General features: G+C 37.3%; 1 protein-coding gene across 5 annotated transcripts in view; it reads left to right on the top strand.

The window, feature by feature from the left end:
- The window catches only part of tent4a (terminal nucleotidyltransferase 4A), a 43,527-nt gene extending 32,674 nt beyond the window's left edge, over nt 1-10,853 (top strand). For 2 of the 5 annotated variants that reach the window (XM_042331922.1, XM_042331921.1), the window contains exons 11-13: nt 196-354; nt 1,677-1,844; nt 7,250-10,853. In XM_042331922.1, coding sequence (XP_042187856.1) covers nt 196-354; nt 1,677-1,844; nt 7,250-7,423 — 501 coding nt within the window. In that variant the 3' untranslated portion in view covers nt 7,424-10,853. The remainder of the gene's footprint in view (nt 1-195; nt 355-1,676; nt 1,845-7,249) is intronic. The other 3 variants (XM_007900532.2, XM_007900531.2, XM_007900533.2) reach the window with 3 other exon arrangements.
- The last annotated feature ends 2,032 nt before the right edge of the window (nt 10,854-12,885 follow it).

Here is a 12,885-nt window from a genome sequence, read left to right as displayed (position 1 = left end):
GTGCTGAAAATTGCAGCTAAAGTATAGTTAGTGTACCCAATGTCTGAACTGTTTGAAATACGGGACAGCAATAGCACATCTATCATTCAAACTTACTTAAATTGAATTTTGCTGGATCAAACATGTATACTATTAGTATTTGAAATAAGTGGTTTAATAGCACTGTGAAAGAGTTTTTAATGGTACTTTTGACAGGATTCTGATTCTACACCATGCACAACTCCAAACGTTCACCAACTTAGCATCCCAGCATTAGCTTCTTTGATGGCAACTTTAGCACCTACACTGCCCATCCCAAGTGGGAAACCACAGCCAAACATAACGAGTGCATTGATAGTGACTTCAAGTACTCAGGTGAGAAAGCTGTTGTCATTTGAGTGAGTATTCAAATCTCCCTCTTCAGCTTTCAAAATAAGCAGATTTCACTGTCACATTTACAAACTTTCTAATGTTGGCTATTATAAAGAGGCAGTGCATAACACCATGGACATCAAGAATAAACTAAACACTACAAAATGGTGGTTTAACCAAAATTTTAAATGTTTAACATAAAATATTAACATTTGATCTAATTTCCAATGTTATAAGTTGCTTATATACTTAAAGGAAACAACTCCCCAATGATGATAGCTGTCCAGTTTTATACCAGTTGCTATGTTTTAGCTGGGAATTGTAAAGTCAAAATATGTCTAGTAACTGATTTATGTTTGCTCCAGCCTCTGAAGACGGTTTGACCACTTTAAGATGAATCCGTTTTATTTCTCTCTTCCCTCCCCCGCCGTCCTGATTTTTCTCTCTTCGTGTAATTTGCTGGGGAGTGGTTCCACTGTAACTAATTACTTCAAATATTGTATCTTCATGTGTGAGGGTCACACTATTGAATTGTGAGAGGCATCCCAGTCATACTTGATCTTGCCTGACATCCAGTAGTGTGCTTTCTAATAGGGCTATTTGGATGGTAATTAAAATTGGGAGCCTTGGCTCAATTTCTTTCCTCTCAAACCCCCCCTGCAAGCAATTGAATGAACATCAGAAATGCTGGGACCAACTGCAGTGGCCCTATTGCTGCTTTAGTTGAGATCAGTTAACAGGGCATTTAAGGCTTTCTAGACTTGGTACCACAAGATGGTGTTTATTATCGTAACACTTAAAGCTTTGTGTAGCCATGCAAAAGACATAAGGTAATGTGGACTAAAAGGCCATTTGGTCCAAACTAAAAGTGGAATTTAGATATTGAAAATGTATTTTTCACTCAAATATTTTTTAAATGAATACTATTTTGACTGTAAAACTGCAGTGAATTTGCCAATGATTTTCCCCCACTATATTGTTTTGCATCATCCCATTACTGATCAAAATATTGTGTTTAGCACCTTTAAGATATTCTTCAGGAATTGATTAGTTGTGCAGATACATCTGTGGGGAGGATGTATTTAATGGCTGTCTTTTTGTGAGGATGGACGAAGGTGAATTGTGGTAGAACGATCCCTCGGATGTTACTTTAGTATTGAATCCCTCTGCCTTCATTTAGAAATTGAGCTCTTGAATCATTATGTAGTTAAATGGATTATTTAATGTTTGTGGCTAAATTAATATATCTGTATAGATGGAAATTAGTTTCTTTAACCAAGTTATTGATGAACATTATTAATATTTATTTTACTATCCTCAAACAGGCTAGGATTGGTATCGCACCTACTAGCATTGGTGTTTCAACGCACCCTGCACTTCCTTCCAGACAGGTTTGTATAGAAGGAGCAACACTGAATCGTGTGACAGGTTCATATCCTGTTCCCCTTTCTACATATCCTAACCCTCTGCCAAGTCCCCATATATGTCACAAGGTAGGAATCCATGGAACCAAAGACCAGATTAAATTTCAGAACCAACAAGGGCTTGTGCGTTTTGCATTGCATGATTTGTAATTGTTAAGACTTTTAACTATGATATGTGGGTAGAATTATTTCAGGGTTCAGAGGCAAAGAGTAGTTCCCAGTTTCTCAAAGAGAATGGGATAGTGGAGCTTGTCAGGCATTCTTGCAAAAACTCCTTTTCTACCAGCTGAAATGGGCAGTTCCTTTGAAGTTGATCTTGCCTTTCAATGAGAATATGTAATATGAGATAGAAAACCTAAAATGAGGAAAATACATTGTTTTTNCTAGTTCCAAATTGCATTTAAAATCCTAGATTTTGAATCTACTGTCTCTGCAGCGTCCTTAGAGTGGTGGTTGACTATTCAATGATAAGCAAGGATATTTTCTAGTCCTGGTGGATGTATTTGCTTTGCAGTTTTGTTGATGAGACCCATTGCAAACAATAAAGATATTCTGGGGTAGCTTGTTCTGAATGGTTGGTGATCTTCTGGTGTCCAGAAGGTATATCCCCTTACAAACAAAGCATGGCGAGTCACAATATGATTTGGGATGAAGGCCCTTTGGCCCATCTGATTTTAGGTCACCCACTCTTCTGTCCTCCCATCACAGCATTGAGCTGCTTTTTAAATGAGTCCAGTTTCCTGGTCTCAACCACCCTTCCTGGCATCCTGTTCATTGTTAATGACCATCTGGATAAGGAGAAACATCCTAGTATCTCCTGAAATTGCCTTTTGTAACCCTAAACGCATGTCCTGCTGTTCTGCTGTCTTGGTGCATCCTAAAGTTTTGTTCTGGGTTTACTTTTTCATTCCAGTTTAAAATGTTATGCACCTCTCTAAGGTCCTCTATGAGTTGTTTTCGCACAGGCCTGAAGAGCCCTAGCTTGTCTAATTGTTGCTCGTAGCTCATTCCTCTTAACACTGGGGATCATCTTCATTGATTTGCTCTGCCATGCCTCTTGGGTATGAGCAGCCCCAAATGTGGCAGCAACCAGAACTGTATGCAGTCTCCAGCTGCAGCGTGACCAGCAACTGGTTTGCCTTGTTTATTGCTGCCTCACACTGTTTTTACATAGTTAGCAAGGAGCCAGCACCCCTAGATGTCTTTTAACTCTTGCCCCCCACCCCTCCCCTGCCCCCAGCAAGTTCTACGCTCTCCATGGAGTGTGTTTCCTATTGTTCCTAAATGTAGTACCTTGCACTTCTCTATACAGGGAAAGGATCAATCTCTGAAGAAGTTAAAACTTTTGGTTACATAACATTAAAGAGAACTGTTTTAAAAAAAACAATTAGCCCAGATGTGTTTAGTTCCAGAGTTTTGAAACACGATTATTGTACCATGGAGTAGTTCAGGAGACCTGCACATTTATGTGTACCAAGATGTGTCAGAGCATCCTTTTAACAATCATTGGAGATGATGGTTTGTTGATGTAACATCTGTGAATTGTGATGATTGAAGAAATTGCACACTGAGCCTGATACAGGATTTGTCTTTGGTAATGGACATTTTCCAAATGGAAGAATCATACAGTAGTAGTAATCAAAGCCTAGTAGGAGGTGACTAGTCCCATCGACTTTATTTTGGTGCCATCTTCTCCATCGGAGCTATACACTTCCAATATGTTCTTCCTTGTACTCCTTATCTTGTTTCTCTTATATCCTCTTATATCTTATATCAGCGGAGTCCTGTAGTTCAGTGGTTAGAGCATTCTCCTTGCAAGGGAGACACCTGGGTTCAATTCCAGGCAGGGTGAAACCTTGGGCAAGTTTCCTTACTCCACACACCTAATAATAATCCCTCCAGAACAAAACAATAATAAATTGGTCATTTTCAATCCACGACTGTTTGTGGGACACTGCTGTGCGCAATTGGCTGCCGCGTTTCACCCACAAATATACAGTCAATTCACTTTACAGTGAATTTCTGTGAAGTGTTTTGAGATGTCTAGAAGACGTGAAAAGAGCCATATCAAAATGCAAGGATTATTATTATTATTATACAGTTCTCTTTAATGTTATGGCTTTGCTTAATAGGCACAACTGCCAAGCATTTCATAGTATGATCCTCGTGTGAAATATTTTCCTCCTCTTCTGTCACTAATCTAATAGTGATGCTGATGTTATGCTATCTTGGATTTCTTCACTATGCAGCAGGAATGTTTTACTTTTGTTTTCCTCAAATCTATAAAATTCTAGAGACCTTGATTAACTCATCTCTTAATCTTCTGTTGCGGTGAAAACTACTCCAATTTAGTGAACCTATCCTCCTGACTGTTGGCTGCTGCATTTGCCCACTTTGCAGTACATCTTGTGAAGCACTTTTGAGATGTCTTCCTGATGTGAAAGGCACTATACCAAATGCAACGATTCTTATTCTGTACGTTTAGATTTTTGTTCCTGAACTGCTGTTTAGGGTGTACTTCCTTTTTTTTTCTCCAAAATGTCCTGCTTACATTTTAAACATTAATTTGTAATGTTCAAGGAAGTTTTTCCGGATTGTGATTCTTCCAGTGGAATGCTCTGATTTAGGATATGTGAAAATGGGACATTTAAGGCATAAAGATAATTGATACCATATGAACTTTTCTTTGTTGCTACTGAACTCTTTACACTGAAGAAACAACTATCCTAAATTCATAAAGCACTTGATGCCTTAACTTGTAGCATTAGGTTCTGCATTCAACAGAAACTAGTTATTTTGCAAACCATTTCTGTTGAAAGCAGCACCAAGCTGCAGTTTGCACACTACATGGATTTGTATACTTTTGGCAGGGAAAATTGGAGCTCGTTCTACTTGTATACTTGCCACTTCTCAGACCAGTAAGCTGTTTGCATGCCTTCGCTGTTGACTTAAGATCTTAAGGCAATAACTTTTATGCTGTTTTTCAGGGTGGCTTGAAAATGTAAGTCTTTAGAGCCCCATTCCTTGTTTCTGCACAACTTCTTGCTTGTATGTGGAAATTAAATAAATGAAGCTGGATCGCCTACCTTTATTTAGTATCATTATCCTCATTCTTTATCTTGCATTTAGCAAAGCTTTCCTTTTCTGAAGTGGTGTGGTTTTGAGTTGTCAGACTCAACATTTGTTGCCAGCTAACTCTTTGTGATATTTTCTCTTGCTAGTTCTATCAGTGTTGCTACAGGCTCCTCTAAGAAAAAAAAGCTGAAGATTTTCCTCAGAATGAAGTTGTACCATGGAGTGGTTCATAACACCTTGGGGTGAAAAGCATAACTTTCTTCAAAGAATTGTATTTTCCCCTGATTATCCTCATTATGCAGTAATAGTAATGTGGGCTCTCAGTGAGATCCCCTCCATCCTAGTAGTGTATGTAAAGTTTAATTGCTTGTATATTGCATGCCAATTGCTGACATCAGTGGATACAGCACTTCGATTTGGCATTTTTAGAACTTTCGTTGATTCTTTTTTGGAGGATGTTGAAACTTAACTGCTGGCATCCTAACCCTTCTCAGCCCTTTCACAAGCTGTTATATCAAAACGAGACAGGCACAGTGCTAGATTTTCCTTTGAGAATGGCAGCAAACTTAATATTTTTTATGTGAAGGTTGAGCTTTCAAAGAATAATGAACAACCCACCTATGCTGAGGAATCTAATATCTGGAGAAGTAACCTACTACTTTATCAACAAAGAAATGTTGCTGCACAGCCCTCCCTTTCTGTAGACTGACCCAATTTTCATAGATGCACGTTACAAACTGAAAACTTAGTATTGTCTGTTCCATTTGGATGATTTGAGATGCTAACAGGACCATAAAAATTGATTATAGGCTGTCGGTATTTTAACCCCTTGAGTTCAGTAGCCATGTTTATATGTCAGCTTTGTTTCCTGGTTTGAAACAAATTTTGACATTGAGTAGGATGTAGCTAAGTCGATCTTGCAACTTTTGAGATTTTTATTGGCTAACTATTTTGAGCTGTTAACTTGCTCTCGCCTCCAAAATAAAAGATTTGCATAGATGCACAGAATATAGCTAAGCAGAAGAAACCATTATGAAGTAGAATAGGTAGAAAAGAGTAAAAGTTGCGGAAAATAAGACAAGAGGATGAGGAAGATTGTCGAGGCAAACAGATACATTTATTAAATTATTGGTAACATTCAGTATCTGAGATTCATAATTCATTAATTGCTAGGTTGATGTTTGATTTATTTTGCTGCTGCAATAGTGTGTAGGGGGAAAGTTCACCATCACTGTGAATGAGCTGCCCCTCTTCCATTTTCCATAGAACCTCTGGCAATCAATCTGTATAAATCTGCACTCTGGCATAGGGGACACAATATCAAAATTTGCAGACACAAAGATAGGGAGCATGGCTAGCCGAAGAGGACCAAAACTTCAGAACATAGGAAGATTAGTGATTGGACAGATAGATGGCAGATAAAATGTAATGCAGATAAGTATGAGGTGTTAATATTTTGGGTGGAACTTTATGCACTAAATGTTAAAGCTTTAAGAGTTCAAGTTGTCAAAGCTGTTAAACTAATAGAATTCTGTGTTTTATAAATATGGATTTAAGAGTACAAAAGTACATTCCATTAGTTAATTTGCAGTGGAGTATTGTGTTCAATTATGGGCACTCTACATTGGAGAAAGTGTAGAAGAGATTCACCGGGATCATACCAGGGACAGATTGATTTGGATAGCTCTTTTCAAAGAGCTGGCACAGACACGATGTGCCGAATGGCCTCCTTTGGTGTTGTATGATTCTATGATGCTAAGAGGCTTTAGTGATGGAATTATAAATTGAGCCTATGTTCCCTGGAACAAAGAGCTTGAAAATGGACATGACTAAGGTGTTAAAATTGAGATGATTTGATAGGTTGGTAAATGGGGATAACATTTCCACCAGTCAGTTGATAATTAGAGCACGTAAATTTAGTTACCAGCTACCTAAGTAAGCAATTTGTTTTTATTTACAGAGGGTTGTTGTTAGGAGATAGAATCCTCTACCAAAACACATGCAGAATCAATAATAGTTTACAAAATAAATTAGACAGATTAATGAGCAATATTAAGGTGTATGGGGCAAAGAGGTAAGACTGAATAGGTAGCTGTTGCAGATATGATTAGCCAAATGATCTTCTATGCTGTAAATCCAAATGTAAGTCAATAAACCAAATGTTTCTATTGTGAAATTGTTCTCCAAAAATTCTGATTCTGTATTTATGGTTATGTATTTAAATTTTTAAAACCGTTATTTATTAAATGATGTACAGTACTTTAAATGGTGAAATCTCTGTATTGTGCATGATGCTTTACATTTGTAATGAAAAAAAAGACTTGGGTGGTGGGTGTTTATGGATTGAAATTTCTTGCCATTTGAAGTATTCTGATTTACTTTTCCTTTAATTTTAACAGCAGCACAATAGTCCAAAATATTCTGTGAAGGGACTTCATAACCAAGGCTCCAATCTCAATTCAGTGGGTGGCATGAAGCAACCAGTCTTGAACAGAGGCCATAACCAATATCCTCGCAGCACTTCGAAAAGGAGAAAACACACTCGGGACACTGTAATTAGTTTAAGTAGATAGGGGGTGTGATTCCATTGGAAAATCATCCCGTATTCACACTAAAGTGGAATAATCTTGACGTCAGACTGGAAATAATCTTGACATTAGACTGGAAATAAAGACCAGCATTTAACTGCAGTTCGTGGATATTGGTTCATATCTCCAACTGACTTTGCATGTGTCCAATATGATGATTGGACTCCATCCCACAGAACATCATCTTGTGCTAAGTATTTGTGAAGCCTTATTGGATTTGGAGGTTTTGCTTCCCATAGTTCTCAACTCACTGCTGGAACAGCTCTGGTGATGGATCTGCAAGAGCTTTAAGCTTTCTCCACCAACACTGCAGATGAAAGGCACTTTCTGCAACTCTTTACAAGCAGAGGAAACTTTAGGAATACTTTAATCCAAGGGTCATTTTCGTGGCTGATCTACATGGACATTTTCATGGCAATAGTTTTTTGCCACTTCTTAGTCATTGTTTCATACATATATCAGAACTTTTTACTCTGTACATATTGAACAGATTGTATCATTTGTGCAATAACTGTTTTCAGAAGTTTTTATTTAATTTTCATATGATGTTATTATCACATGTTTAAGTTATATTTAAGTGGAGGAGGGAAATGTTTTGAAGTTTACAAATCCTTTTCCGGGTTGCATTATCTAACTTTATAGAGGATTCTTAGTTTTGGCAGGTTTGATATTTAAGGTGAGTGTCCTAACAACATAAGGAATTAGTTGAGCAGTTAAGTCTCCTTGATACACAATGTAACGCTCCATACTAACAGGAAGTTTTCAAAGGAGTTTAGCATAACTGAATCCACCTTTCTTCTGCTTTGGTCTTCAATTGTGTTTTGGGCTGCGTTTTCTCAGGGTCTGTTATAGTCACCTTGAATCTCTAACTTCCAATTTGAGTAAGAGCCAGAAACGCAAGCCTTGCTAGAGAGGCATACTCAAAGAAAACAAACGTGTGAATTAGCAGAGCTTTGTTTCGTGTTGGTTCACATTTGATGTAGAAATGTAACCTGTTAATGTTGGGGTCCAAATGGCATTTGTGAATGATGTTCCCAGCTAACAGAACGTGGTGGAAGGAATTATGTTGATTCCATTAAGGAATCTGTATACTCATATGCATACGTTCTATTAGGAGCAAAAAAGAAACAGTACTTCATCTGCTGTGTGCATTTGTGAGAAGTGGGTTGGTGCAGCATTGTGGTGTACGACAGCAGTGATCTAACACATCAGTGTTGTTGGCACTTAATGAAAATTACTGATGCATACAGTTAGACTATGCAAGATTTTTTTTCACGACAACCACTGTTTTGTTACTTTTTGGAAGAGAGAAAATTTACAGCCTGCCTAGCCCTATGTTTTAAAGAATGTACCGCAGTTGTCCTAGGGATTTGTCTTGTATATTGCCTGAATTAGGTTGAAATTAAACATGACACTGTCTCACAAAAGGGTTGTGACTCTTCTAAACATAAATAGATGGAGGAAGAAGTCCATTGTTGGTGGTGGTTATGTTTGATATAATGTTGCCATGACATAAAGAGATTTGTAGAGAAAGCATTTAGACATTTTTTAAATAGTTTCAACCTTTTCAGCAACACAAGGGTATTTCATCTCAATGATTTGTACGCCAAGTGTAGTGTTGATTGCTCACTGCCATGATTTTATGTTGCATTGTATCAACGTGTTTACTGTCTATGTGCTCTTGTCCCAGAACATTCCAGTAAAGTCCATACTTTTGTCTATGTAGCTACTGTAATTTCATGAAAATAACAAGGATATGAAAATGTAATCCAAGTGCAACAAGGTTGAATTTTGTAGGTTTATCAGTTTGCTTTTTTTTTACAAACAAGTAGTCTGTAGATACTTTTACTATTAAGGTTGGAGACTACACTTTTTAATGAGGTTTAAGTCTCCACTCTAACCCATGATAACTTGCAGAGAATATTCCCCATGAGCTGAGTTCAGAATTGGATACATCCAATGTGTTGGCATTAAAAATCTAAGCTACACCAAGAAATACATTGAGTGTTTTAATCACAAAACAGTGAAATTTCATTCATTCCAGTTCTGCATGCTTGCATTCAAAATCTACAACAAAAGCTATGTGCCTAAATCTTTCAATCATTTTATTCTGCACATTTTAGAAATGATGTGGCACATTGTTGGATATCTGCCCCTTACCAGAATACAAATGAAATCTATATCCCTATACCAGTGCTGAATGATGAATATGTGCCCATCAAATTTGAGACCATGTGTTAGCAGCTCAGTTCGTTACTGATTGTAGTGTGAATATAGCAGCTCGGTGGATCCTTATGATCAGTATTCAGTATGAACAAACACTATTTGCCTCACCCCAAAAAAGAAGCAATCTGCATAAATATGACTTGCAAGTGAATTAAGTTTGAAAGATTAATAAAGGATAACTGCAGTCACAAATGTTTTATATTCTGAGAAAACGACTCTGCAACTAGAATGCTGCACCTTGTGGAAACACAAATATCTTAGCAGCACACATTAACCATGCATGCCATATATTGGGCATTGCTGTTCTAGAGAGGTGTTTATAGAATAATAAATATATTAATGGCTTGCAATTCTCTGCACTTTCATAGCTGATGGGCACCTCACTTCTGTGTAATGCGCAATCCATTTTTAGATCATTCACTTTTTAAAAAAAAGTACACTTGATGAGTGACACTTATTTAAAAGTTTGCACCTTTCATTCCCATAAGTCTTTGATGGATATCTTAACAAGTAAACATTTGTTCAATTTTAAAATGACCATCAGAAGATGCTGAATTCACAAAGTTTAAGATCGAAGATAACTATTTAGGTTGCAATTTTTTTATTTTTTCTAGGCATATTTAATCTGAAGTATAATTTGAAAATCTGGAGGATTTTTGTTTGCTAGTTGTGTTGATGACTTGAGTTATAAGTAGATGTGTCTGGTGAGTACTTGTATGAAATAAAACTACCAAATGGAAGTGAGTGGATAGGTTAATTTCATGAAATTACAATAGGAGGTAATGGTTAAGTTCCATTGGCACTTATAAACACTGCAACACCAACCAAAACCTGAAAGATAAAGGTGAGTTGCTTCAATTAATTTAAGTGATGCATAACATCTAGCTGTATAAGCTTTGGCAACAGCAGAAAAACATTACATTGCAAAGGTTTGGTTTATGCAGTTAATATCTGAAATGTGCTATGTATTTTGTGGTGCTGGATAACCATCTGTATCATGTTCAAGTTCTGTCATGGTGAACAATTATTTGGCCTGACTACCACTGTGGGGTTGTGCGTTCATGCGTACAAAATGAATCGTGTTTAGGACTCTGCTGGGACAACTTGTTACGGCAAGTAAAATTTGACATATTTTTTATGTATAGTTTTCTATTTGATTATTTTTAATAAACTTAATGAAACAATTGTATTTGATATGTTTTTATATAAATGTACTCTATGTGTACAATGAACCTATCAACGTTTCTGCGTTTTCAGTTTTTGCGACAATCTTGGAACTTGTCCCTGATGTTTTTTTTAAAAAAACCTGAAAACAGATTTGTTAATCAGCGTGATTTTCATGATGACTGAAAGTGCGGTCAAAGAGGTACGTTTTGAGAACTGCCTTGAAAGAGGGGAGGGATTGGGAAATGGGCATTTATCGTTTATTCTGGCGAATTTATTTTTTAACCTAAAGTGCTTTTCATGATTTTTAGATTGCCTTAATGTGGCAATCAATTGGTAATTGTTTTCAAAAGAATGTCTGCAAATTATATACTATTTTACTTTAATTCTAAGATAAAACATTTTTTCTCCCCCAGAAAATGCCTCCAAAATCAGGGTGTGCCTTAGAATTGCAGTAAAGCTGTTTTGTTTTTCTTCTCCAAAAATCCCTAAAATCTGCCTGAATTTTAGTTTTGGAGGTGGATTAGACTTGAATAAATATAGTAATGATATCAGTTGAAGTGCTTAGTTCAGGAATGGAATAATGTAAGGCGTTGCCTTTATGGTGTCTAAATGTACAGTATTTACATCATCTGTTCATGTATGAGTGATTCACATCTGATGTGAATGATAGGCACATTGTTAACAGCTTTGAGCTTCAGGTCCATTTTCATTAGCCTGTCCTCACCCTAGTGTACTGATGCCACAACTTTGTCATCATATTATTATAATAATAATAATCCTTGCATTGATATAGCACCTTATATCTTCGAGAAGTCTCAAAGCGCTTCACAGAATATGCTACAAAGTGAAATGACTATGTTTTGTAGGGTGATATACGGCAGCCAATGGTGTACAGTAGTGGCTCACTAACAATGGTGGATTGAGTGACCACATCTTTTAAAGGGTTTATTACCTCTGGGAAGTGATCTGCTAATCGATTAACAATTGGGTTCCTACTTACTGCTAGGTAAACAGGTGTGTGAAGTGAGGAAACTTGCCCAACATTCCCCCTGCCCGGGAATCAAACCCGGGCCCTCTCACTTGCAAGGCGAGTGCTCTAATCAATGCGGTACACAACTCCAAATTGGCAATAGCCCTGGCCATTCATTGAGACCCCGTCCGGCGTGGAGGGCGCTATATAAATCCAAGTTGTTGTTATTGTATCTGACACTTGGGAAAAGTCCCTGTAGTCCTTTTAATCAGTGTTTTCGTGATTTTAAGATAGCCTTAATAGTTTTTAACACTTAAAAGGTTTTTTAGGAAGTCTTGAGCTCCCTACAGGAATTGATTTACACGAATTGATTAGTTCTCATCTTTCAATATTTCCATTCCTTAAACAGTGTTTATTTCAGGCAGCCCCTGCTTTTTGGACTAATCACCTGATTTTACTCACCCCACCAATTTTGAAATCAGCTACAAATTCCCGACATAACCATCAATAATTAAGCATAAACCGTGGTGGCTATTAATAGGCACGTCCATCCTCTCTCCCGTTTCCCCCTGCTGCTTTTTAAAGAAAAGTGGGGAGTTTATTCTGGTCGACCTGATTTTTATTCCCCCTTATCCAAATTCACCTAAAAAATGCCACTGATGACCTGCTTATTTCCTTGTTTACCAGTGGATGCTGCTGGACTGCCCACTGCTATACTATACTAGTTATACTAGTTAATATTACTGGACTCTGCACAGCCCAGCAAATCGGCAGGCGGTAGTGGGATCTCCTTATTTCCTGAAGACAAGGAATTGTGCATCCTTAAGCAAGAGTGTATAGCACCCTTCTGCACGAAATTGCCTCCCAACTTGTCAATTCAAATCATTGTTCTGAATGAATTCTGTCCTGGATTTCGATTATTTTTAAATTCATGCTGCATAGTGTTTTTAGTTTTTCAATCTCATTTGTATTACATAAACTGCAATAGTCTTAGAACATTTGTGGAGTCCTGTAGCTTAGTGGTTAGAGCACTCGCCTCGTGAGAGACCTGGGTTTGATTCCCGGCAGGGCAAAATGTTGGGCA

The sequence above is a fragment of the Callorhinchus milii genome, unplaced genomic scaffold (genome assembly GCF_018977255.1).
Source record: "Callorhinchus milii isolate IMCB2004 unplaced genomic scaffold, IMCB_Cmil_1.0 Scaffold2, whole genome shotgun sequence".
NCBI classification, from domain to species: domain Eukaryota; kingdom Metazoa; phylum Chordata; class Chondrichthyes; order Chimaeriformes; family Callorhinchidae; genus Callorhinchus; species Callorhinchus milii.
Note: the sequence above shows the minus strand (reverse complement) of the source record. Positions and strands in the feature narration are given on the sequence as shown.